The sequence below is a fragment of the Cheilinus undulatus genome, linkage group 14 (assembly GCF_018320785.1).
Source record: "Cheilinus undulatus linkage group 14, ASM1832078v1, whole genome shotgun sequence".
Classification (NCBI taxonomy): domain Eukaryota; kingdom Metazoa; phylum Chordata; class Actinopteri; order Labriformes; family Labridae; genus Cheilinus; species Cheilinus undulatus.
In genome coordinates this window covers 5,850,313-5,878,080 of record NC_054878.1, presented here as the reverse complement: position 1 = coordinate 5,878,080, position 27,768 = coordinate 5,850,313, and the positions used below count along the sequence as shown (strand labels likewise).

Here is a 27,768-nt window from a genome sequence, read left to right as displayed (position 1 = left end):
TGGTAAAAGGGAATTAAGAATTGGCTAAAAAGGCTTTAAACTGGCAAAAATAGGTGGAAATCTGGTGAAATGGGAAATAAAAACAATATAAACTGGCAAAATAGTGCTAACTGAGAAAGAAAGAATAGGCAGATATTGGCAGGAATTGGTCACACTGGCAAAAATGGGTTTATTAGATAGTGAAATGTGGTTAAAATTGGAAAAAAGGGGTTAATAGTGGGAATAATGGGTCAACAGAACATTTGGCTTATGTGGCAAGAATTGGTTTAGAAGTGGCAAAAACAGGCTGAAAAAGTGGTGGAAAGGGTTTAAAATAGCTAAAGTAAGTCTTAAATGTGTTAAAAATTGTGGGGAAAATTAACTAAAACTGGTTAAAATTTGGCAAGCTTGGTGTAAAGTGTTTTTTTTGGGAATCACGAGACCCCCTCTTTGCATCTCTCACCCCCCAAGAGGGTCCCGACCCCAAAGTTGAGAACCACTGGAGTATAGTATGTTGTAGAAGAACTGTCGACGCAGAAACTGTTTTTTACCTCTCTATTTTGACGTAGTTGAAGACGGCTGGCCATTGGCTGACAGGCTTTGAACCCAGAGGGATCTCCACATCTTCTCCTCCGAGGTTGTACACATAAACCAGGTTGTCATTCTTGATGGCCAGGCCCATGTAGTCTTTCCTTCCCTGTGAGAGAAAACGGAAGAAAAGCCTCCCATCACGCTGAGCTCAATCCCAGTTCATTTTCCCATCATGATGTTTCCTCCTGTATTACGCTGAAATATTCTGGGTTCAGCAACAAAAACATTGATGATTTGTGAGACTTAATGGCTCTCATGCTGAGACTTTTCTTTGCGCTGAAAGGTTGCACATAAACACCTCTGCATACATTACAGCAGCAGTGAAATCACCAAGGTGAAGTGTCACTAAAGAACAGAGAGGCCTCACACTGGGCCGCTGCACTGTTTCTGTGCCGGGGTGAGTGGGGGGCTAATGGTATTTATGTAAATGAACTCCGACTTTGAAGGCACATACGAGCACTATTGTCACCAGCGTCTCTTAGAGACCTTTTCAAAGGGCCAACTGTGAGCGTTCAAAGCCCGTCATTCCTGCCGCCAAGATCACAACAAAGTATTCATGTCCACAAGCAGCGCCCGAGCCTTTTATCCTCACCCTGGGCCCCTGGGTGCAAGTTTGAGGACTTTTAGCAACATCTAAAGGCCACAAACACACCCTTTAACCTCCTCTTTGACAGAGACAGCACATTTCAAAGGGATATTTGAAGATAGTCCCGTACAAGTCAAACCAAAAACTGATTTATATATGCCTTAATAACAGGATCCACTTACTAACAGTCAAGACCAATCTCACACTGAAACAATGCTTCCATCTAGAGCTGTCAGTATCAGGATTGCTGACATGTAACTAGACAATAGTATTATCATCCAAGCAGCAACCTCCAGGGCTGAAGAATAACGCCAAGATAGAGGAGCCAGAAACTGCAGTTCCTCTAGTGTCCACTGAAGGCTGACATCTACTTTCAATCCCCATTGAGATCTGTGCTCAGCTGGTTGCACCAGCTTTGTTTAAATACAAATGTAGCCTCGTTGTATATGGAGTCATTATTGTTACAAAACTCAGGAGCACAGTTGAATGTGTGGAGTTTGTGCTCAGGTTTTCCTGCAAACCTTCCCTTAACACCCACCTTTGTGCTCAAAACTGTCTCTGTAATTGATTGCTCAGGTTTTCATTCTCTTCTCATTCATGTTGTCTCTGCTTGATAAAGAAACTGTCTCCCTCTGTGCACATGCATAAAACTTTCTCAGCGCATGGACAAACATTCTCTACCTGTGCTTGAAACTTTTGCTGCATGGTTGCAAAACTTGCTCTGCTGAAGCTTTTAACTTTATCTGCCAATGCACCAAACTTCCTCCGTGCACACATGAAACTTGTCTGTGTACATATGAGGCCTCGTCCACACGGAGACGAAAATGATATATTTCTGTTTTGTTTTGACAAAGTTTTCCGTAAGCACAGGATGGTTTCAGGAGATGTCCTTGTAAGCAGGGAACAACTGAAAACACTGTAGTATATATGCCAAGCCTGTAAATAAAAGAGAGAGGAAGATCACAGAAAACTGCCCCAAACTCTCTTCTGGTTGCACTCCATGGTGGATTTAAGAACATCGTGTGTGTAGGAGCATCAGATTTTGCTGTAAAAGCCTTAATAAGCTCAGTAGCTTATGCAGCACAAGCAAAAACCTGTAATCACCGTAGTTGGTTTGGCTTGACCACATTTGGCATGAGTGCATGCGGCGTTAGTGGGCAGTGCTATGTGTGACAGTAGGCTGTCCACATGGTGATGAAACGGTAAGCGTTTAAAGATTTGTTCACTCTGGGACCTGGTTTCAAAAAGTAGCTTTTATGGTCTCCCAAAAAGCAGTTTCTGTGTGGATGAAACATCAATACGACAAAAAAACTTTCACTTATACTCCTGAATTCGTCTCTGCATGGACAGGGCCTGAAACTTTCTCTGCCTATACTCAAAACTTTATCCAGTCAACAAGGCACTTTTATCACAAAGACCGGTTCTTTAAGGGAAAGTCTGAGGTAAAATCTGAGGCTAAAATCATAAAACATATGCTCTTGAGTTTTGCATGTATAATGACTTCAAAATTTAAATGCAAGTTCTTTTTTGTAATTTTTTGGTGCTGTCTACATCAACTAGGGGTGTAAAGGTACATGTATTCGTACCGTACTGATTCGGTACGGGCCTCTTGGAATGGTACAGACGTGTACCGAACAAATACATGTGGAACGAAGCTCACATACAGACAGAAAACCAGAGCGCAACTCACTGTCACACTGTCCTAACAACCACACAACCACAGCAAACGCCAGCAACAGCCTGAATATCCCCAGATAAAAGTGTCCTGTTTAGGAACTCTTTGTTTTCCAGTAAAACACAACAGTGGACAAAGACAACAACAGTAGCGCTGACATTATTCAGCAGGTGTGACGCTGACAGCACGCCATCCAGCGGACCAATTAAAGCCTTGAAAAGGCTCCACTCAAGCAAGAACATCACTGTAAGGAGGAGGAAGAACAAAGTCTCGAAGCCGGTTATGAATTACTACCATTTAAGATAGTTTTTATTAAAACAATGGTGCTCTGGCTCAAATTCTACCTTCGACTATCAGATTTCACAAAGCTCTAATCTCTTTATCCGCCAAGATGAGCTGTGAAAAGTTCTCCCAAACTTTGTAGTAGGTCCCATTGATTAAAAAAGTAGTCCAGTGCTGAAGTCTGCGTTGAAATCGTCAGAATAGATGCTAATTAGCATACTTAACAAGCTAACGCATGGTTGCATGATGATACGTTCAACTTAGCTGGGAAATTTTAGTGTTTAAAGAATGGGTATAAATATGTCAATATATCAATTCAAATAACCTAGTAATTCAAAATTGTATTTGTTTATTATTTGTAATCATTGAAGAACTTTTGGAAGGAGGTTGCTGCATTATTGATAATTAAAATGTAATGTATTCAGCCTATTTATTTTAATACAATTTAATTCAAAATTAAAAATTGAATTGTATTTATTCGGTTCAATTACCGTACCAAAAACATACCAAATCATGACTTCAAAACCGAGGTATGTATTGAACCAAAATTTTTCTGTACCGTTACACCCCCAACATCAACACTTGTTTTTTTACACATAGTCTACAGATCAGTTCACAAACATATTTTGTTCAAATTTTCTGAACTGGACATTAAGGCTTGCAGTGGGAACACAGCCTAAGAGTGCAAATAATTAAAAGTGCTTTAACTCATTAGATGACCTCCATATGTGTCCTCTAACTATGTTTCCTGGTTGACTTACTTCCATAGAAACACAATATTCAACCTGATCAAAGTGCAGAAATATCTCACATTTCTGTCTCCCAGGTACAGGATGAAGCGGTCCTCAATAGGGTCTTTGTCAGGGTCCACTCTGATGAACATGCTGATGGATGTCACCGTCTTCAGCTCCTCCAGGTTACTGTGAGGATGAACCTCCACAGACGACTGACCGTTGAACTTCATGGACACTTGGACCTGAAGAAACGAAAAAGTAACCACCATATTCAGGACTTGTGTGGGCAGTAGCTGTTGACCTTTGTGGTGACAGTAGATGGCACCACAAATGTCTCTTGGTAGTTGGTGATTTGCAAAAAAGTTAATTGCAGTAGAAGGTTTTGATGTGTAGAGGGCAGTCGCAATGCATATCATTAACACGACATGTAGAGTTTAAATACTTTGTTCTAAATTGCCAAGATTTGGACCCCAACCAAATACCATTACAAAAAAGGTTTTTATGTGTAAGGAGGGTTAGAGTACTCTGAATACATGTGGGTCATTTCAGTCTGGTAGGAGCCTTCCTAAACCATGCAGGACTTATCAAACAAACCCTTGGACTAATGGTTATCTATGTTCATTTAACCAGGAAAACCTCACTGAGATTAAGAATCTCATTTACATTGTCCCGGCAAAGAAAGGTTGTATCATATTGTAAATGCTTTAAACAATGCCCTGACCTTCTTGGCCACACTTCTGGCCTGGGCGATGAGCTCCCTGATCCTCCTGATGTTGGTTGTCACATTGTTGACCGGCTTCTTCTCCTCCACCACCCTCAGCTTGTCTAGCAGAGCGGGAACCAGTCCATTCAGGCTCTCCACTGAAAACAGGTCAACCATTTAAGATTCTAAAACCATCAAAGTTTACTTTGTGGTTGTTATTTTGAGTATTACAGCAGTTCTGATACCTGCTTCTCCTGCAGACTCCACGGCCTGCTCATAAGCATCGGTGGAGTATTCATTGTTCTTCATGCTGTTGGCCCACTCCTCCACCTTTTTGCTGATGGGGGTGATGGTCTGGAGGACCTCTGCTGAGCGGTTCAGAGTCCCCTCAGCAATCTCAACGGTGAAATCCAGACGCTGTGAGGTCCTGTCTGAAAGTGGACACAATTTATTTTAATTTCAGTCTTTGTTTCAACAAAAGCAAACCATTATGCCAGTGTAATTTGCCATTAATCTGTTAATCAGTAGATCCCATTCCCCATCTATAGGGTGTTTCTCAGATGGATGTGAAATATTTCCCATGCCATGGACATGTGAAACAGTTGATCTGGTAGGTCAGACTGTGAAGGCCCAAGAGTATATTCAAATAAGACTGCTATAATAATGGTTTTGAATGAAAAAGGTACGGGTAAGTTATTTTATTTTTCAATTCTCTAAGTACATGAGGTTGTACCGGTTTACTCTGTAGTGCTCAGTGTATTTCCTTTCAGCTCCTCCATGTTAAATTAAGGATGTAGTTCCTTCAACAAACAGCAGATAGAGTATGAATATGATGTATGAGTTAACTGCTTTAGTGATGGGATCATAGACTGTAATGATGAATCCTGGGGTTGATATATGGGTGCTGCCATCTTGTGATGGTAATCATGATCTTTTCTGGCCCCTCAGTGTCTGCTGACTGTGACAGCAGCATGGATAGTAGGACTCAGAATGCCAGACAGCTGCAGATGAAGGTAACTAAATCTGATTATCTTAACTTTGAGACATTGATTACCTTTGTCTAAAGCCTGGTTTATACTCCAACCACCTAGTCAACCAACCAACCAACCAACCAACCTACCAACCAGCCAGCCAACCAACCAAGCAACCAGCCAATCAACCGACCAACCAACCAACCAACCAACCAGCCAAGCAAGTAAGCAAGCAAGCAACCAGCCAGCCAGCCAGCCAAGCAAGCAAGCAAGCAAGCAACCAACCAGGCAACCAACCAACCATCCAACCAGCCAGCAAAGCAACCAAGCAACCAACCAACCAACCAGCCAGCCAGCCAACCAACCCGCCAACCAACCAACCAACCAACCAACCAACCAACCAACCAACCAACCAGCCAACCAACCAGCCAAGCAACCAAGCAACCAACCAACCAACCAGCCAGCCAGCCAACCAACCCGCCAACCAACCAACCAACCAACCAACCAACCAACCAACCAACCAGCCAGCCAGCCAGCCAGCCAAGCAAGCAAGCAAGCAAGCAAGCAAGCAAGCAACCAACCAGGCAACCAACCAACCAGCCAACCAGCCAGCCAGCCAGCCAGCCAGCCAGCCAAGCAACCAAGCAACCAAGCAACCAGCCAGCCAGCCAGCCAACCAACCCGCCAACCAACCAACCAACCAACCAACCAACCAACCAACCAACCAACCAACCAATCAACCAGCCAGCCAGCCTGCCAAGCAACCAGCCAAGCAACCAAGCAACCAAGCAAGCAACCAGCCAACCAACCAATCAAGCAACCAGCCAGCCTGCCAGCGAACAACCAAGCAACTAACCAAGCACCCAACCAAAGTGAGCAAGTGACCAACCAGCCAACCAGCCAGCCAACCAACCAGGCAACCAACCAAGCACCCAAGCAAGCAAGCAAGCAACCAGCCAGCCAACCAAGCAACCAACCAAGCAACCAACCAGCTAGCCAACAAACCAGGCAACCAACCAAGCACCCAAGCAACCAAGCAAGCAAGCAATCAACCAAACAAGCAACCAACCAAGCAACCAACCAGCTTTCCAACCAACCAGGCAACCAACCAAGCAAGCAAGCAAGCAAGCAAGCAAGCAAGCAAGCAAGCAACCAGCCAACCAGCCAACCAACCAACCAACCAACCAAACAACCAACCAGCCAGCCAACCAACCAAGCAACCAGCCAATCAACCGACCAACCAACCAACCAACCAACCAGCCAAGCAAGTAAGCAAGCAAGCAACCAGCCAGCCAACCAACCAAGCAACCAACCAAGCAACCAGCCAGCCAAGCAAGCAAGCAAGCAATCAACCAAGCAATCAACCAACCATCCAACTAGCCAGCCAAGCAACCAACCAACCAGCCAGCCAGCCAGCCAGCCAGTCAGCCAACCAACCAACCAACCAGTGTTAATTTTGGGGGCTATTTTTAATGTTAGTCTTAGTTGTAGTCTTTTATGAAATTTATTTTAGTTTTCGGCACATTTTAGTCATTTATATCCTTTTTAGTTTTAGTCTAGTTTTAGTCCATAAAAAGTCCTCACATTATAGTCTTTACTTTTAGTCCAAGCATTTATTTTCTTGCCTAAATCTGGTACCAAATCATGGTGGTGTGTTCTGTGCACTCTGCTAAACCTGCTTTCTACAGCTGAGAGGCAGAATAGCTACAGCTGCATTGTATTTTGACAGATTTACCCATGGAGAAGAAATATCACAGATTTTGTATATCAGACAAAAGACTACATAACATTTTAGTCTGGTTTTAGTCATCTTGACGAAAAACTAAACTTAGTTTTTGTCAGTTTTAGTCATCAATGATCTATTTTTTTAGTCTTAGTCTAGTTTTTGTCATGGAAAAAAAGGCTATCGACGAACATTTTTAGTCATTGTTTTAGTCAATGAAATTAACACTGCAACCAACCAACCAAGCAACCAACCAACTAACCAACCAACCAACCAACCAGCCAGTCAGTCAGCCAAGCAAGCAAGCAAGCAACCTACCAACCAACCAAAAGACACTTTACAAATAGGGCAGGTCTCGACAGAGCTCTCTTTAATATCATTTATAATGAAAGACCCAACATGAATCCACCAGGAGCTCAGCACTGAGCAACACTTAGCAAAGTTACCATGGCAAGGAGAAACTTCCTTATGGCAGGAAGAAACTCAGAGCAGAACCAGACTCATGTTGGAACAGCAATCTGCCAAAGCTGTGTTGGGTTTAGAAAGGGGGTAAGGGCAATGCAGGCAGAAGGAGGAGGGAGAGAGGAAGTTACAGAAAGGGAGACAAAGAGGATTGCAGAAGTATAGAAGAGGGAGATGTTGAAATAGAAATGTGGGTGATTCATCCATTTTCCACACTGCCTATCTCGTTCGGGGTCTCAGGCAGCTGGCGCCTATCCCAGCTGGCATTGGGCAAGAGGTGGAGTAGGGACCCTAGACTGGTCACCAGTCCATCGCAGGACTGACATATATGGAGACAAACAACCAGCATGCTCACACTCACTCGTACGGGCAATTTAGAGTCACCAGTTCACCTAACGAGCATGTTTTTAGGTTGTGGGAGGAAGCCAGAGTACCTTGAGTGAGCCCACGTATATAGTATTCAAACCTTTTTGCAGTGAGGCAACAGCACTGACCCCTGTGCCGCCACTGCCTCGAAGGCAGCTACACTGTTGTGGCCAGTGCTATTGTGAGGTCCACTTGTGGGTTGGTAAGACCATGTCGATCTGCAAAATTTCGCTCATACACTCCCCAACAGTGCAAAATCTATGCAGGTTCCAGATCCAGCCACGACATTCTCTGCTTGTCTCTGCTTGAGCGTATTAGTTGGAACTGAAGAGTACTGATCAGCAGTATAATAAACCGCAGTAATTACAAGGAAAAAGAAAAGAGAGGAGACATTGTTGAAGATGGAAAGTACAGTTGCTTAGTCATCTGAGGCTAAGGAGGGGAATTTTTTGCCCTTTTTTCAGTAGCTGAGAGAGACTTGGTTGAGGAAATGCATGTCTGATATTTTGGGATGCCTGCGAGTAGACTTAACTAGCTGTGTTGTCACCTACAGCCATTTATCTCGATCTTGTAGGGTTCTCAACTGGTTCAACATCAGAACCCACCACAACCTCCTAAACATCAAATTGCATTTTTTAAAAACATTTTTTCATTGAAAAACAGGTCAGTTTGAACTTGATATGGGTGGAGCAAAGATATGGAGGCATATCCTTCAAAATAAAAGCACATTATTGACTTTATGTCATATATCTTTACCAGGGTGGAGGGCTACATGCAAATAAAGAGGGTAAAATGAGGCCATCCACCACATACTTGTGTTGAAGTGCTGTTTAATGACATCATTGTATGTGACCAATGTTCTGCAGGTACCTGGGTGGATTCCACTGATATCCTCCGTTAACTCAGCGAGTTTCTTGGTGTTTTTATCCATGGTCTCTTGGGTCTCCTCGATGTACTTCAGCTGTTCTACCACCTCAGCTTCTACCTCTGAGACAGAGAGATGCACACTGTCAGAGGAACATCTGATAAATAACACTAATGATTCTGTGAAAGCTCCATACCTTTTTGCTCTGAGTGTAACGACACAGACTCCTTAAAGACATTGTCACTCTGTGTTACCAGGTACCCCAGCTGAGCGTTGATCCCATCGATGGCCTGATAAACAACATATAACAGAGCTCCAGATGCTGACAGAATGAAAAATGAATACATGCCTTGTGTTTTGGGAATATAACTCACATCCTCAGCTCTCTGAGATAAGTTCAGGGTGGTGATGGAGGTGATGTTGGCATCATCAGTGTATTTCATGATGTTGTTGTAGACATTGGCAGCGCTGATGGCTCTGTGCACAAAGCCGTTAGCATCACTCGCTCTCAGATCCCTGGAGGAGACGGATGATAGATGTTAGAGTCCTATCTGATTGTTTCCAGATTGCATATAATAGCATTAAATTCCCTGGTGGTCCTGGGAATCCTATTGAATTTAAGCTGCAGAAATCAATCTCTCTTTATTAACAGTGGATTGGATTACAGAGACTACTCAGAGCCTCTCGTACCTATGAAGTATAATAATTTTAACTGTCTATGTTGAGTATTCTTTCATTGGTTTGTTTTCCATAGTTTGGCATGAAACTTCACAGTGGAATACATAAACACAGATCCAAAAAAGTTGGGACATTGTATAAAATGTGAATAAAAACAGAACACAGTGATACTTTATCAAGCTATATTCACTGAAACTGCACAAATACAAGATATTTAATGTTGAAACGGATTAATTTAATAGTTTTTAGAAATATACACACATTCTGAATTGGGTGTGTATGAAAAGTTCTGAAAAAGTTGGCACAGGAGCATGTTTATCACTGAGTTCCATCATATTTTTTCTTCCAACATCACTCTAGAAATGTCTGGGGCCTGAAGACAGAAATGGATGAAGAGTTTAAAGAGGAATGATTCCCATTCCTCATTATATATATCTTCAGTGGCTCAACAGTGCAGGGTGTGTGTTGTCATATTTTGGGCTCCATAATGTGCTATACATTCTCAATGGGAAACAGATCTGTGAAGCATGCAGGCCAGTCCAGGCCTCGCCCTCTTTCATTGTGAAGCCATGCTGTTGTAACTCATGCAGAATATGTCTTAGCATATAAGCAGTGATATCCCTGAAAACACTGTCTGGATGGAAGCATATGTTGCTCCAAACCTATATGTACCTATTAGTATTATCATTCCCCATTTTAGGATAGACAAAGATACAGTAAAATTACAGAGTTTTAGTTATTTTAAACCTAACACACAAGGAATGCTGTTGACATTTGTTGCTGCTGCTGTTTTTTAATCTTCTGCCATACAGATGAAATAAATGGGGACATGGGTATTCTAGAGCAGGGGTCATCAAAGTACTGCACAAGGGCCAGATTTAGTCTCAACAGAAACTCTGGGGGCCGGATTTTCAAATACACAAAAATTAAATTAACATTTTGGTCTGATTGAAATATTATTGCAATAGTATTTGTATTTTCCTTTAAAGTGCAGGACATTTTTAGTCATTACCAGTGAGATCTATCCCTATTATCTATAATGCAGCAGGCCACAATGAGACAGGTCTGACAACAGGACTGGCCAGACCCCTGAAAATCCAAGAGAATGGGCCCTCCCTAATTGTCATTTAGCACCAATATTAACCCATTTTGACACTTTTAACCCCTTTTTGATACTTTCTGCCTCTTTAACCCAATTTTTGCATGATTTTAGCCCCTTTTAAACCACATTTCCTGCATGTTTTATCCCCTTTGTGCCATTCTTTTATCAATTTTTGCCACTTTTCTTCTATTTTTGCCACTCTTTAACCTCTTGAATTAGATTTTTTCAACAATTTTTGCAACTTCAAAACCATTTTTCCCACTTTTAACCCATTGTTGATACTTTTTGCCCTTTTTTGCCTCATTAACCCAATTTTTGAAAGATTTTAACCCCTTTAAACCAGTTTTTCTGCATGTTTTATCCCCTTTATGCCACCATATTATCAATTTTTGCTACTTTTCTCCAATTTTTGCCACTTTTTAACCCCTTTTCTTTACTTTCTTGCACTATTTTTTTGTCATTTGTAACCAATTTTTGATACCTTTTGCCCTTTTTTTCCTCCTTTACCATTTTTTGACACATTTTAACCTCTTTTCACAACTTTTTTCTGCCAATTTTTGCAACACTTTGCCAACCTTAACCATTTTTAAATATTGACAGTAAATTTCTGTAAAAACAGATCAAATTGTCAGTCATTCCAAAATATTTCACTGTAAATTGTTTGTGGGATGGATTTAACAGTGGCAGGTATCTAAAGCAAAAGCATACTCTTAAAATCTTCTTTTCTTCCTTTACTGAATTTAATGATCTTTCGGGGGCCGGACAGGAAGCTTCGGGGGGCCTGATGTGGCCCTCGAGCTGCCAGTTGATGATCAGTGTTCTAGAGAGTGGGAACTGAGTTTATACAATTCTCCAGCCCAAAAGTAAACTGATGCCGTCCAACGTGCATTGAATTATTATTCAGTTATTTTCTATGAAGAAACCCACAAGCCACATCCCTATTACCAACACGGCCAAGGCAGAGTGTTTCCTGAAAAACAGCTGATTTGTCCTTCTTAGCTGCTGAGTATCAGCTCTGTTTGAGAGCACAGAAGAAGACATTTGACTTTGTCTTACTTCAGAGGTGTAGACTAAGTAGGAGGCCACTGCTCCTATCATTCTTTCTCCTACCTGGTGAGCCTGGGAGGAGAATCCCGAGCGAGCTCTCACCTCTGGTATCAATAGTCTGGCCCAGTGGTGGCTATTGGGAGTTTGACTTGTGATGTGCTGCTGGTGGTGTATGCTAGGGCTGGTACTTGAGGCACATCATATGAGGCAACATGAGATACTGCAGAGCTTTATTGTTATACCTGTGGATTGTTCCAGGTATTTTTAGGAGCCTCCAACAACTTTCCCTGGTCTTTTTGTGTCCCAACTTTTTTTGGAACATGTTGCAGGCTTTAAAGTCAGCATGATTGTATATAACACTAAAATGAGCTGTATTTAGTTGAATATAGGTTGAAAAGGATTTGCAAATCATTGCATTGTTTTTTTTTTTTTACATAAAGTGTATCAGATTTTACACAGCATCCCAGTTTCTGTCTGCTTTAATTCAATGGTTTTCAAATCACCAGTGAGCCCAAAAGTTTTTGATATAGCTTGGAATATAATTTAAAAATGTAAATTTCCTTCCTCTTTCCCTCTCGCTCCATGCTTTTACTTTAATAAGTCAGCGAGTTTGAGGTGAAAAATAATGATTTTTCTCTCTCCTTGGCTGTCGGCTCTGACTAATCGTATCTGACAGGAATAATTGATAATGGAGACTCACTCCTCCAGTTCGTTGGCCTGTCTGTCCATCTCCTCTGCGTGGTCATCGGCCCTCTGAACCAGATCTCTGTCGGCCAGCGACAGACGCTCAGCCTTCTCCTTCAGCTGCTGACTGGCTCCATCGATCGCTGCGTGGTACTGGGACACGTTCTGTGCACAAAGAGTACACATAAAAACACAGATTTACTTTTATATGCAAGGTACTTTGCATTTATGTCCCACTGTAGGAACCTGTAAGCCTTGAGATGACTCAGAGCCTTCACACAGGCACAGAGTCGAGCTAACGTTGTTACCTCAGGAAGATTACAATCCCCCACAGAATAACTCAATAGAGAGCTACTGGACTAAAAGTGGAGAGCTGTTTGAGAACACGGCTTATTCAATCTCCAGCAATCCACAAATTGCCTCCAAATCAAATTGGCCTGTTTAAGAATGTGACAGCGGCTGCGTCTCTGAAATCCATTTCATGAATAAATTCAATGTAGGGTCTGAGATTCTGCAGCCTGATAACGCTGTCTATTAGATTATGTAACATACTCTCTCATTCAGTCAGCCATTAAGAAACCTGAGCATCATTGGACATCAGGGACCCACAGATGATTTCATCTCCCGCTCATCTTTAGAAACCATCAGGGTCCAAAGCATTGCCTAGGCCTCACCTGCACTAGAGCATCCATCCCATCCACGGCTTGCTCTGTCTCTGAGATGAAGCCTTGGGCTGTTTCCAGAGTATCATTGACAGCAGCGTAGTCCTCTGACAGCCTCTGCTGCTTCGCCTGGAGGGCAAAAAGAAAGCAAAATGATCAAATTTTTTAAGGATTCATTCTAGGGCTTTTTGCCTTTATCAGATGGGACAGCTGAAAAGTGGTGAAAGCATGCTCAAAACTGTGCTTCTGTAGCCGCTGAGTATGGTTGTCTACTCTAAAGACTGTGCTACGCTGGAGCTCAAAATGATCATCTATATGTATATTTGCTTGAACTTCTCCAGGAATGCCCCCATTCCTCCTGGTGGATGACAAGGTGTTCCTAATAGGCCTGTTCTCACAAAATTGATCCAGCACATGCTTCTTGCCAATTCTTGCATTAATAGGAATGTTACAGAATCTATTTGGCCCTAAATGCTGTGATGGCAGTTTTACTATATACACCCCCTATGGTACAGTTACCATAAAAGCCACCAGATGGCAGCGGATGCTAAATTGCATGATGCAGCACATGTCCATTCCAAAACAGGTCAGAGATGGCACCAAGGATGTGTTTATTAAGATGAGTTGATTATCTCAAATCAAAGTGTATTGTATCTTGGCCTGTGTATAATGATACATATCATATCGTGGACTTGACATCATGATACGTATTGTATTGCAGCCTTTTTGTCATGATACATGTCTTACTGTGGTCTCTGTATCATGATATGTATTGTATAATGGCCACATGATACGTATCGTAGCCTCTGTATCATGGTAATTGTTGCACTTTGTGTCATGATATGTATTGTAGTTGTTGTATCATGATACCTGTCGAATGGTGACCTCTGCATTATGATACATAATGTATTCAGGCCTTTCTGTCATGATACACTATATTGCCAAAAGTATTCACTCACCCATCCAAATAATTGAAACCAGGTGTTCCAATCACTTCCATGGCCACAGGTGTATAAAATCAAGCACCTAGGCATGCAGACTGTTTCTACAAATATTTGTGAAAGAATGGGTCGCTCTCAGGAGCTCAGTGAATTCCAGCGTGGTACTGTGATAGGATGCCACCTGTGCAACAAGTCTAGTGGTGAAATTTCCTCGCTCCTAAATATTCCACAGTCAAGTGTCAGTGGTATTATAACAAAGTGGAAGCAAGTGGGAACATCAGCAACTCAGCCCCCAAGTGGTAGGCCACGTAAAATGACGGAGCAGGGTCAGCCGATGCTAAGGCGCATAGTGCGCAAAGGTCGCCAACTTTCTACAGAGTCAATCAGTACAGACCTTCAAACTCCATGTGGCCTTCAGATTAGCTCAAGAACAGTGGTAGAGAGCTTCATGGAATGGGTTTCCATGGCTGAGCAGCTGCATCCAAGCCATACATCACCAAGTGCGATGCAAAGTGTCTGATGCAGTGGTGTAAAGCACGTCACCACTGGACTCTAGAGCAGTGGCGACGCATTCTCTGAAGTGATGAATTGTGCTGGTCCACCTGGGAATCTGATGGACGAGTTGGGGTTTGGCAGTTGCCAGGAGAACGGTACTTGTCTGACTGCATTGTGCCAAGTGTAAAGTTTGGTGGAGGGGGGATTATGGTGTGGGCTTGTTTTTCAGGAGCTGGGCTTGGCCCCTTAGTTCCAGTGAAAGGAACTCTGAATGCTTCAGCATACCAAAACATTTTGGACAATTCCATGCTCCCAACTTTGTGGGAACAGTTTGGGGATGGCCCCTTCCTGTTCCAACATGACTGTGCACCAGTGCACAAAGCAAGGTCCATAAAGACATGGATGAGAGAGTTTGGTGTGGATGAACTTGACTGGCCTGCACAGAGTCCTGACCTCAACCTGATAGAACACCTTTGGGATGAATTAGAGCGGAGACTGAGAGCCAGGCCTTCGCGTCCAACATCAGTGTGTGACCTCACAAATGTGCTTCTGGAAGAATGGTAAAAAATTCCCATAAACACACTCCTAAAGCTTGTGGAAAGCCTTCCCAGAAGAGTTGAAGCTGTTATAGCTGTAAAGGCTGGACCGACGTCATATTAAACCCTATGGATTAAGAATGGGATGTCACTTAAGTTCATATGCGAGTCACGGCAGGTGAGCGAATACTTTTGGCAATATAGTGTATGTATCATAGCCTCTATATCCCCCTATATATTGTGTTGCGGCCTTTCTGTAATAAGTCTTGTAGCCTCTGTATCATGATACAGTTTGCATCATGGTCTCTCTGTCATGATATGTAAATCATTGTGGCCTTTGTGTAATGATAGGTAAAAGTACCAGTTAATGAATATTCTGCCCTTAGCATTCACTACAAGTTTCCATGTTCAGTCATCCACGGTAGAAAGGCGACATACAAATTCATATCAAAACTGTTAATCACAAGCTGTGGGTACAGGCTGGAAGAACACTGCATAGCCCAAAAAAAGAGATTATAGATTTTCAGAATGCAAATTTATAAATACAAGGCAACACAAATTTGTATTTTTAAAATAACCCTTTTAAAATAAAATAGTACCTTTGTGGTTCGTGGTAGAACATGAAATGTCTTTACTCTCTGTTTTCCACACCCCACCTTTAATTTGACTGCATGACTGACTTATACACAATGACGAGAGCGTTTGATTGGCTGTGATGACCCCGCCGTGAGCACACTGTGTCTGCAGCCGGGGTCGACCGGTCAGTCTGCGCTGAGGCGAGGAAGAGCCCCAGATTAGGAGAGGCTCCATGTTTGGTTAGTGCACCATTCACTGCATTGATTTACAGCACAGACCCTGATCATAGAGATCTCCACTCTTGATAACACACGGACACGGAGAGAATTCAGCTGTTCTACTGGACAGCAGACGAGTAATGTCAGCCAGGGGATGACGACAAGGGACTCATCACAACTGTCTGTGTCCAAGTTTGAGCTGTGTGGGGTTTAACTCGACCATAAATCAACACATCCTGGGAAAAGATAAATCCAGTGAGTAAATCCTGGAAAGACAAGTGTTCTGCATATTGAATCCCTCTATATACTAACTTGGACTCTTTTCTGTGTAAAATGAGCCAAAAATCATCCTGTTTGTATTTTCTAATACTTCCATCCACATGCTATAAAAGTACAAACAGGTCATAGCTCTGTGACTTGTCAAAAAATGAGGACGGGGAGCGACACCGCCATTTCAAATTCAGGGGGCTGAAGTTTTCCCATCATGCTTTTGGTGTGCTGTTTAGATGTCTTATTTTGCATGTATATGATTTTAGATGGTGTGTTTTGTACAGTGATCATTGTTGGGATACTTTTGCTCATGTTTTTGGTGAATTATTGTTGTTTCTATGGTAACACTTCTGCACCATGAGTGAAGCCATCCACTGAGTTGGTCATTCCCTAAGCACAGGAAGGGGTTGGCCTATGTTAGAGAAAATAATGCAGAGTCTAACTGTAGAGGGTGCATGCCAGCTCTGCATCTCTCTATACTCTGGCTGGAACGCTTCGGGATTCCCGAGAAGGAGTTGGAGTGTCACTGAGGCGAGGGATGCCTTGACTGACTTGCTTAGGCTGGCCACACACTACAGGATTTTAAGCTCGATTTGAGGCAAGATTTGCCTCCCCCGACGATCGCGGGGGCATATCCTGAGAGGAGCCTCACCGCGAACGATTGTTTACCTGAATAATCCTCATGTGTGTGGTGTCAACACGATTGTTTTACTGCTGCAAATCGCGGCATATAGCCTCCAACATCCTGAATGGTATACGATTCTAGGTCGTAGTGCCTCAGATAAAGTACCCACAACAACCAATGAGAGCGAGCAGATGGGGTCGTGTCACAGCCAGATCACACGTATTTTTACAGCTCACAACTATAAACACAACTTTAACTTAATTCCAGCCAGGTTTTCATCCCCAGTCTTTCCCGTGTTTTATGATTTTTGCTTCACCTGTAACACATGCCAGGGAAGCCTGTTGTGGAGGGACAGCAAGGTGGTATTGAGAGATGTCAGTGCTTGTTTTTTCTGTTTTTTTTTTTTTTTTTTCTGAAGTCATGTGATCACAGACGTCACTGGCAGGTTGGCAGGTGTGTGGTCTCCAGTGATCTGACAGAGATCTGAGTCGTCTACCGTGTGCGTTTAGAGGATTAAAGATGTAAATTCTTTTGAAACTATCCTCAAATCTGTGGTCTCACACGGTTTTAAAATAGTTTTGAATTTAAAAATCGTGTAGTGTGTGGCCTGCTACCACTGCAATCTGGCTCGGCCATTTAAACATTTTTTAAAAGAATTTTTCACACTTAAATAAAATGTATTTTTTTATGCTTACTTGTACCTTTACATTTATATTTTACTAAACAACCTGATAATTTTAATTCAATTTTTGGGTCAAAAAATAAATAAATAAACCAACTTGCCAGGTCAAGCCCATAACCCAACCCTGCTGAGTTTAAATAACTTCGGGTTGGATTAGTCCTTTTTTCGACCCAAATGGAGTTATTTTTAACACAGCAATTTTAAGAATGTCAGGATACCTGATTGACAGGCAACTGATTATATTTGCTAATATTTTATCAACAATTTGCACAACCAGAGTTGAGAAGCATTACTTTAAAAAGCAACGTGTTACGTGACTGTGTATATAGTACTTCTAAATAAACTAAAATCAAAACCCCTTAACTACTTTAATGGATTACTTTGTAATGTGCTGTATCAATAGAAACAGAGCAGTTTTGAAAAGTTCACATTATTTTTCAGAATGTGCCACTTTCAGGCACCCAAAACATCATTTTTTGTCTAAAAGAACAGCTAAAATGCAAGGAAATGTCATGATTTTGGCTATAAGTGCAGCCATAGATCAACCATGTCGAGTCCAAGTGCTGCTGTTGAATTTAGTGTTTTACTTTAGAAGAAAAATGTTGATTTGACCATTTCAAATACCAGTGTGACTGCACCTTTAAGGTGGTACTTTAGTTTCTCTGGGAGTATGACAGAAGCTAATACAGTAGATACCATTGGATTTATTACAGTGGATCAGTATCTGGTTAAATTTCCTGCCCAGATGTGGCTTCATGCTATGGATGCTCTATGCAGATCACAGATAGTGTATGTTGTTTTCTTACTTTAAGATGAATCTCCCTGAATTGTAATAACTCTGTGTGTTGGCTGTATCTTTGGAATATAAATGCATGTTTTGTCTGAAGTCTTTTCATGTATTCAAAGGGAAAAAAATCACTCTGTAGTGTAGCTTCTTCCCTCGGTGTGGGCCTCCTCCTGCTGTAACTGTCCACAGATGGTTCAGAGTTTCTGTTCCCAGGACTTAAACCACCAGTTAAAGACAGCATGCCTGACAAACAACAACCAGACCGCCCTCACTTATAGCTTCTGTTGGATGCAGAGTTAGCCTTTTCTTATGTTTAATGTGTCTCACTGTGATCGAGGAAAACTCCTCATTGTTAGACACAGGAGAGAGGATTGCCTGTATGTTCTCTGCTTAAGCAGACAGATCTTAAGTTTTGCAGCAGCACATTCTTCCACAGAAGGGAGTGAGGACTGTTTACTGAATCATTCATTCTAAAACAGAATAAAAATAGAGCTACATAGATGGGAAATCACCTGGTTCCTCTGATATTTGAGGGTGCTGGCTTTGTTAGTGTCCTCTGTTTCCTGAACGTTGCTGGCTGCTTTGTGGAGGAAGCCCTGAGCATCCGACAGCCTGGTGGAGAAACTGGACAGGGCCTCTCTGATGGGCGGGAGGCGACTGTCTGTGCCCATCAGCTTCTTTTCCAACTGACGGACACGCCTCAGCACTGGAAACACAATCAGAACCACAAATAAATATCACTGACATCAAATATGTCGTGTTTTACTGATGCTGACTGATTCTATGAGTGTTACGTGGAGCAGAATCTGACATCAGGTTGGGATTTTGATCCAAATTTGAGCCAATTATCACTGTTTTGTATTGTAGAGTGTACTATTTAGTCTCCATTTGTGTGAACCAATATTACCGTCATGGGCTTCAGTGGACTCGTCAGTGGCGACGGGCTCTCGTGGGGACAGATCTAGGGTCCTCATCCAGGCCACCATACCCCGGGCCACCTCTGTGTTCTGTCTGACCACCTCTGGATCCACATCCTGGTGGACGCTGTATAGCTCCCAGTCTTGGATCATGTCTGTCAACATACATGAACATACATGGATGAGATAAGAGCCCAAACAGATTTAATCATTCAAATATCACTCACGAAAAACCCAATCATGCAACTGACAAAGTTTGACATGACCTCCAGGGGAGCCAACCAATCCCAAGCTTGTCTGGCTGGTGGTCATTTTGTTTTTGACTTTTTTCAATTTTTGATGTCAGAAGTCGCAGAAAATTGATGCATGTGGGTTTCCCATGAAAACATGAAACCGCTTTTTTGCGATAAAACAAAAGCTTGTGCAAAAGCAGAGTTTTTGGCCCAATGTGCAAAATTAAATGATGTTTTCCACAGTGGAGGGGCCAAGATTGCTGTGGGACAGGATACTGCCAAGAGACTGGACCAAGCTGCAGGGACAGGACATGCAGGCATATCGGGTGTTATTAGAGTGCGTCTGCAGGACTGTGCGACATTTGTTAACCCATCTGTTCATTCATATTAGGTTAAAGCACTGATACTCAACACGTGGCTCTAGAGCCACATGTGGCTCATTTGTGATGATTTGTGACTTTTTATGTCTTAATTTGAAATATTATTCCCAAAGAAAACTTTGAAAAGGAAAATTTTACTTCAGAATAATCCACTGTGGGTATCATCAATCACTTTGTTTCCCCACACTCACACAGTAGGCTTTAATTGTCTACCTCTATTTTTGTCTGCTTATTTCCATTGCCCCTATTTGCAATTTTTTTGCTACATCAATTCCATTTTTACTGCTTTTGGCCCATTTTTGACACTTTTATCCAGCTGTTTGCTTTTTTTTGCCCCTTTTCTCACCCTTCTTTTGACACCCTCTGCCCATTTAACCTGCTTTTTGCAATTAAATGCCACTAATTTCCCATTTTGCCACTCTTTGGTGCTTGTTGCCCATTTCTCCCACCTTTATTCTGATTTTTGCCCATTGCCCAGTGTATGCCGCTTTAAGTTTATTTTTACCACTTCTTTTTGTAACTTTTTGACACTTTCATCCTAGTTTTGCAATTTTTTACCCCTTTTTTGCCACTTCTTGCGCATTTCAGCTGCCTTTTGCAATTAAATGCCACTTTTTACCTGTTTTTCCCACCTTTTTTCTGATTTTACCCCATTTTGGTCACTTTTCATTAATTTTTTGCAGCATTTTCGCCACTATTAAGTCATTATTTGGTCAATTCCCACAGATTTTTGCCACTTTTCTCTCAATATTTGCTGCTTTTTGACCATTTTTGCCACATTTAACTTTTTTTAATTGCCACTCTTTACCTCTTAGATTGATGCTCTTGCAAACGAACTTTTCAACAATTTGGCTCTTTGGTTGAGCTGGGTTGAGTAACACTGGGTTAAAGGATGTGAGAGAGCACAGCAGGGCTGGAGCTCCAAAAAAATTCATCATCAGACATGCACACAAACAGCTCTGTGTTCCAGCCTCTGTAGATGTCCTCAGTCATAATTCAGTCTCGCTAAATTGTCCAGGTAGTGATTTCAGAGGATAATAATGTTTAAACTATGTCTATGTCTGCTGTCTTCCATGTTTTAAATCCAGATCTGACAATCTCAGGTGTAGCCGTTCTCAAACATCAGTTGAGCTGTGTTGTACCTTCGATTTGGATGTTGAGGTCACTGAGGTCTGTGTTGAGCTGCTCTGCCAGCGTGAGCGTCTCCAGGGTGTCATTGTCCACTCTGTTCCCCAGAGTCTCCACCACAGCCTCCTGAAAACCACAGAAACTGATCAATGACACCAACCGATCAATCACTTACTTTTAAAGACTGAACTGGACTGAACTATCAGGTGACTTTACAAAGATCTAGTTTAAATAACAGGAACATGCCAGGTCATTGAGGGCCTTCAGGCTGCTGGTTGCTGTAAAATCTATTTAAGCATACAGATTAGACCTGTCGTCTAATTTTTAAAAAATCATGATTAATTGCTTGATTTAGATCACCTATGTTTAAAATGTGATTATTCTGCATTTGAAAACACATTTTTAAATCCATGCTGACAGTATGTTGATTAGTGAATCATCATTTCATTGACTGCTGCTCTGCTACACCAGTGTGGTCTGAAAATAGGACTTAGAGGAAGGAGACAGCTTCACATAGGCTGTGTCCGAAATCACTCCCTATAGTGCACTATATACAGGTACATCTCATGAAAAAGTTCAATATTTTTGTCACTCATTTCTGAAAGTGAATCCCATGTATTATATAGACTCATTAACATAGAGTGAAATATTTTAAGCCTTTATTTCTTGAAATGTTGATGATTATGGCTTACAGATAATGAAAACCCAAAACCCAGTGTCTCAGAAAATTAGAATATTACATAAGATAAAAAAGGATATTTTCAACAGAAATTTCTATGCACTCAGTACTTGGCTGGGCCTCCTTTTGCATGAATTACTGCATCAATGCGGCGTGGCATGGAGGCGATCAGCCTGTGGCACTGCTCAGGTGTAATGGAAGCCCAGGTTGCTTTGATAGTGGCCTTCAGGTCTGCATTCTGCATTGTTGGGTCAGCTTTTGGTACCTTTGGCAGTGTGGGCAGGTGCCAAGTCCTGCTGGAAAATGAAATCAGCATCTCCACGGTGCTTGTCAGCAGAAGGAAGCATGAAGTGCTCTAAAATGTCCTGGTAGATGGCTGCGCTGACTGTGGACTTCAGAAAACACAGTGGACCAACACCAGCAGATGCCATGGCAGCCCAAATCATCACTGACTGTGGAAACTTCACACTGGACTTCACGCAACATGGATTCTGTGCCTCTCCACTCTTCCTCCAGACTCTGGGACCTTGATTTCCAAATGACAGTAAAATTTACTTTCATCTGAAAAGAAGACTTTGGACCTCTGAGCAACAGTCCAGTTCTTTTTCTCCACAGCCCAGGTAAGACACTTCTGACGTTGTCTCTGGTTCAGGAGTGGATTGACACAAGGAATGCCACATTTGTAGTCCATGTTAGGATTCATCTGTGCGTAGTGGCTCTTAATGCGCTGACTCCAGCTCCAGTCCACTCCTTGTGAAGCTCCCCCAAATCCTTGAATGGATTTTGCTTGACAATCCTCTCAAGGTTGCGGTTATCCCTTACGCTGGTGCACCTTTTCCTACCACACTCTTTCCTTCCACTCAACTTTCTATGAATATGCCTGGATACAGCACTCTGTGAACAACCAGCTGCTTTAGCAACGACCTTTTGTGGCTTACCCTCCTTGTGGAGGGTGTCAATCATTGTCCTCTGGACATCTGTCAAGTCTGCAGTCTTCCCCCTGATTGTGTAGCCTTCTGACCCAGACTGAGAGACCATTTAAAGGCTCAGGAAACCTTTGCAGGTGTTTGGAGTTCAATAGCTGATTAAGGCGTGACACCATGACTTTACAATATTGAACTTTTTCAAGATAATCTAATTTTCTGAGACACTGACTGTTGGGTTTTCATTCTCTGTAAGTCATAATCATCAACATTTCAAGAAATAAAGGGAAAATATTTCACTCTGTGTGTAATGAGTCTATATAATACACGGGTTTCACTTTCAGAAATGAGTTACAAAAAATATTAAGCTTTCTCATGACATTCTAATTTTTTTGAGATGCACCTGTATACCTATATAGTGCACTCATTCTATCCCACAATGCATTTTGAAAAGTAGTGAACAACCGATGCTCACTAGCCCGGCAGTATTTACCATCATGCATAGCGGTTGCTGCTCTCAGACATGATGGACGAATAAGAGGAGCACAGGAACACATTTAAAAACTTTATTTGATACTTTTTGTTTGTTGGTTTTAACCAAATCTGTAAAGAAAATGTTAAGGATTTAAAACAGAGTAACTCTGAGGATTCTAGCAGATGTCAGACTCTCTTTTTCTCCAGGTCTCCATGACCCCCATAAAGCTCACTTGAGACCCCTAAAGGGTTTGGACCCCCACTCTGTCAAAGCACTGATCTGAATTCCACATCATGCATACAGAGAAGTACAAGCGTTTCACTGACCGATTCTCCCAGCTGTTTGATATCTAGAACCACGGCCTCCGCGGCCTCCTCCAGATCCCCAGCCTGAGCCTTCATCGATGACGACTTATTCCTCCAGCCCTGAAACTGAGTCTGTGAGAAAAGCAAATCAATTCATTTATTAGACCATAAAAAGGCTCAGTGGTCAATGTAAGAAACATGTGAAGGAAAATAAAGCACTGTGATGCTCTACATCTGAAGAGTTGATGTGATTTGCAGGAGTGCGTCTGAATTTCTCAGTGAACCAACGCCATCTCTAGAGGAAATTCTTACTGTGAAACCGCAGTCAGTAATCGCTGCAATAGGATCTCTTAGAACAGATGTGCACGATTAAAGTAGACAAGTCTACACAACCAATCCAGTCCAGATGAAGACATCCCAGACCGTCTACATATGCAGTCTCAGCTATCGGATACCAAACTGTTTTCAGTTCACATTAAAGTGCATCCATATGAATGATCAAATTTTTGCATCAAACTGTTCAGATTTAAATCTCTGCCGGTGTATTGTATAAACAGATGCGAGACATTAAATAAATGGTGTCTAAGGTTGTAGGCCTGTACAAACCTGCAGTCGGTGAGCGGTGTAGTTGTAGTATTTGAGTCTGTCGTTGGCTGCAGCTCCAGTGGAGATGTTCAACACTCCCACTTTGAGCTGGTCCAGGGTCTTATTGGACAGACGCAGGTCCCCCACCAGGTGCCAGATACACTCATCACAACCTGAAACCACAAAAGAACCAGAGTCAGTGTTGTGTTTGTTTTATATTTTAGATATTACTCTGCTGTAGTGCAGTCTCTTTACTCACTGCTATTGCACAGGTTGATGGTAGCAGCCTCTAGCAGACACTCTCCTGTGTGCATGTCACAGTGTCCACTTTCACAGTCACACTCTGTGGAAAAACAGACACAGAAACACTTCATCTAAGAGTGCTTTTACACCTATAGTTCATTTGGCTTAGTCTGAATCATGGACTGATTTGTTACACTGTTGCATTATTGCTGATTTCTGCATAAATTAAATGCTATCATAAAGGCCATGTTTTTAACGGTTGACTATGCAAAGCTTTCAAAGCAGGCATAGAGTAAAATAAAAAGGGCTGTGTGACACAATGTTCATATATGGCCTGTTTCCACAAAGTGATCCGGTTTGGTTCAGTACAATTTCGTCACCGTTTAGCACATTAAAATCTGATCTTACTCGCGTTTCCTCAGCTGATCTCCATTCACTCTTATCCATCGTGACAGGAAATCTGTCTCTCTAAGAGATCCACATCCAAGTGGCAACCTCTGGTCCTGAAAAATGAAGCCAATGTGGAAGTGCAAAGAATTGCAATACAGCGAGTGTCCGCTTAAAGCTGGCTGCAGGAACACCGGAAGTCCCATCTGGACACCTGTTAAACAGCCGGTTTTTACACTAGAAATAAACTGGTGCACAGCCTGGTTAAAAAAAAACAAATGTGTCTCATTAGCTAATGTCTTCATGTGCTCTCACTGTACAGGGGTGAATATTTTTGTACCACAATGGTTTAGATTATATTTAGGAAAAACCTCACTGCGGGCTGATTGGTGCGTCTCATTTGATTGACAGCGCGACAGGCAGAAGCTACGTTTCTGTCAACCAGAATGCTAACTAGCTGACAGGAAGTCACGCTTAGTGGGTGGGTTTTTAGGTTGGGCGGGTTGTCGCCGCAGATTGGCTTTAAGAACTGTTTGAGTCCGCCTGTTGCAAGCAGACGGCTGACGTCACACAGGGTTTGTCCAATTCTTCTACAGTCTATATCCAGATCATTTGGCTCAGCTCAGTAGAGCTGGTTGTTTGGCTCCCATACAGCTCTTTATGTGGTTTTAACCGGCTCATTTGGTTGTTCATTTGATCTGACTTTTAAAATGTGGATTAAATAACAACAAAGGATGGAGGAAAGGAAACTGGAACTCAAATGAGAGTTAGCTACAGTGGCTAACATTAAAAAACCATTTTGCTGGACAGGTTTTCTTGTGAACAGCATGAGCATGTTTGAGACAGACTGAGGAGGAGCTCGATAAGACGCTTGTCCCCCTTCATCTGTCTAGATCAGTGGTTCTCAACTGGTGGGTCAGGACCAGGTGTGGGGAAAAAAAAGCTGGCAAAAGTCCTGAAGTCCTTATTGGACATGCATTGATACCTTTTATTTTACCCTGTTTTACTGTGAAATTGGGTAAATTTGAATGTTTGATCAACATTTCAACTAATTCATCTCCTCTTCTTGCAGTAAATGGCTACTTTTTGCATGATAAAGATGCAATTTCTCAAGTTCTCTGGAAAATTGGCAAAAATGGACACATAATGATGGAGAAAGTGTGTATAAAATTTGTCAGTTTTGTCCCTTTTTTTTTTTTTATCAGATATTTTGGTCCACTCATGCTCCAAACTGCAACGTGTTCAATTAACTAAACATGCATTGTTGAAAATTTTATGGAAACCTGGGTCACGATCTGTCATAAGACAGACTGGTGAGTCCTGAGGCCATACCTGTTGAGAACCACTGGTCTAGATGACGCCAGATGCTAGGAGGTCTGCAGGACTGACTTATTTGTGGTATTTATCGCCTCCACTCAGGGTAAACTGGTTAAACTGTGATCAAGTGCAGAGATCATATTCAATGCATGTTGAAATTTTCTGATGATAACTGCGGTGTGACGGTCCAAGCTGTAAAGTTCTAACATTCCCTGGTTCTCATTCATTCCTAATGGCTGTCCTCCACCTCCTGAACCCCACAAAACATTTAGGATCACATGATTGCAAACAACCTGTAAAACCCAACTGCAAAAGTACCAAAATATCCTCTTAAGATCAATGGACCAGCCCATTGGGCAACTTTACAAAAAAGCCTACACCCTTTAAAGACGAGAGCACTTACAATTTATATTCAACTGAAGCAACAGTGAATACAATTTTGAGTTTTGTCGCTAATAACAGGTGAGAAATGAAATGTGGTTATCATTGCTGAAGAGTAGCATAGACTGTAGTTTTGCTGACCCCCACGGGCCGCCCATAAGAGGGGAATGCTTTCACCTTTTCTCCATAATGTGAAACAGCAGACATGTTAGCCTAAACGTCCCTAATGAAGACCAAAGTTGACAACAAATGAACTACAGGTGTGAAAACTCCCTAAAACTGCCAGTGAGAAATATCTTGAACTCTAGGTCTTTTTAAAGCAGTCAGTGCAGCTTTTAGATTTCTATCAGGACCAACAGATGGTGATCTGGCTCCAGTCCTGCACATCTGTCTGTGGTCTCTCTGCTGTGGGACTGATGGTTCAGGCAGCTGTGTCAGTCTCTTTAGTTGTGCATAGGTTTGGGTAACGTGGTGATGTCATCCAGCTCTCCGTGGAGAGTCTCCAGCTGCAGGGTCACATCTCTCAGCAGATGCCTCTCTGACATCATGTGATCTATGTGTTGGTGGGTGTGGGAACGTGCTCAGCGTCTTCCTCTGGGAAAGCTTCTTCTGAATGTTTCCACAAATGGTCCTGGGGTCTGTTTTTTTTCATGAGAACATTTGACGTGTGGTATGATGGACAAATGACTTACTCTGGCAGCCGGAGGGGCTGTAGTCCCAGTATCCTGGAAGGCAGCGCTCGCAGTAACGACCTCCGGCCCCCGGGCGGCAGGGGCAGCTGTGGGTGAGAGGATGGCAGGTGGAGCGGGTGGAAGCTGGCCCGCATTCACACCTCCGACAGCCCTGACAGCTGGAGAAACCGGAGTAGCCCTCCTGGATTACATGAATGAAAATCACAGTCAGACCCAGAAAGATCTGGACGTTTGGCTGCCTAAGGTCATTATTAATTATACTGAGATTAAACCTGGTGTGTCAGAGCTGAACTTTTATTTTGGGAGCTTTGGATATCCTTTCTGTCAACTATTATATCATCACAATGCAAAATTAGATCTGATCTGAGAACACAGCATCATTCCAGTGGATTTCTCCTAAATCAAGCTCAGCATTAACCTCCAAGGTCGAAAAAAAAGACAATGCAAAAGCGCTAAGAAACTGCAGTCCCTTAATGTTCACTTGAGGCAGAAATCCTCCTTAGGATCCATGTTAAACATGCCATTTTCACACCAGAAATGAAAATATTTACTGCAGGGCTGCATGATTTACAACCCCAGTTCCAAAAAAGTTGGGGCGCTATGTGAAATGTAAATAAATAAAGAAGATAATGATTGTCAAATCTCATAAACCCATCTTTTATCCAACATATCATGTTGAAGCTGAGACATTTTACCATTTCATGAAAATATTAGCTCATTTTAAATTCGATGGCAGCAAGACATCTCAAAAAAGTAGGGACAGGGCCATGTTTAGAATTGCGTAGCATCCCGTCATCTTTTAACAACAATCTGGGAAGTGAGGAGACCAGTCGCTGGAGTTTTGGGAGAGGAATGTTGTCCCATTCTTGTCTGATGTAGGATT

At 42.3% G+C, this 27,768-nt stretch overlaps 1 protein-coding gene across 1 annotated transcript in view; it reads right to left on the bottom strand.

Annotated features, from left to right (window-relative positions):
- lama4 (laminin, alpha 4) overlaps positions 1-27,768 on the bottom strand; it is a 70,861-nt gene that overhangs the window by 17,935 nt on the left and 25,158 nt on the right. Inside the window, exons 7-22 of the mRNA XM_041805471.1 lie at positions 26,886-27,066; positions 24,125-24,208; positions 23,887-24,038; positions 23,302-23,412; positions 20,913-21,024; positions 19,148-19,312; positions 18,753-18,946; positions 13,123-13,239; positions 12,465-12,613; positions 9,312-9,453; positions 9,134-9,227; positions 8,943-9,059; positions 4,796-4,981; positions 4,569-4,708; positions 3,925-4,089; positions 531-676 (exon numbers count right to left, since the gene is read on the bottom strand). Coding sequence (XP_041661405.1) covers positions 531-676; positions 3,925-4,089; positions 4,569-4,708; positions 4,796-4,981; positions 8,943-9,059; positions 9,134-9,227; positions 9,312-9,453; positions 12,465-12,613; positions 13,123-13,239; positions 18,753-18,946; positions 19,148-19,312; positions 20,913-21,024; positions 23,302-23,412; positions 23,887-24,038; positions 24,125-24,208; positions 26,886-27,066 — 2,255 coding nt within the window. The remainder of the gene's footprint in view (positions 1-530; positions 677-3,924; positions 4,090-4,568; positions 4,709-4,795; positions 4,982-8,942; positions 9,060-9,133; positions 9,228-9,311; positions 9,454-12,464; positions 12,614-13,122; positions 13,240-18,752; positions 18,947-19,147; positions 19,313-20,912; positions 21,025-23,301; positions 23,413-23,886; positions 24,039-24,124; positions 24,209-26,885; positions 27,067-27,768) is intronic.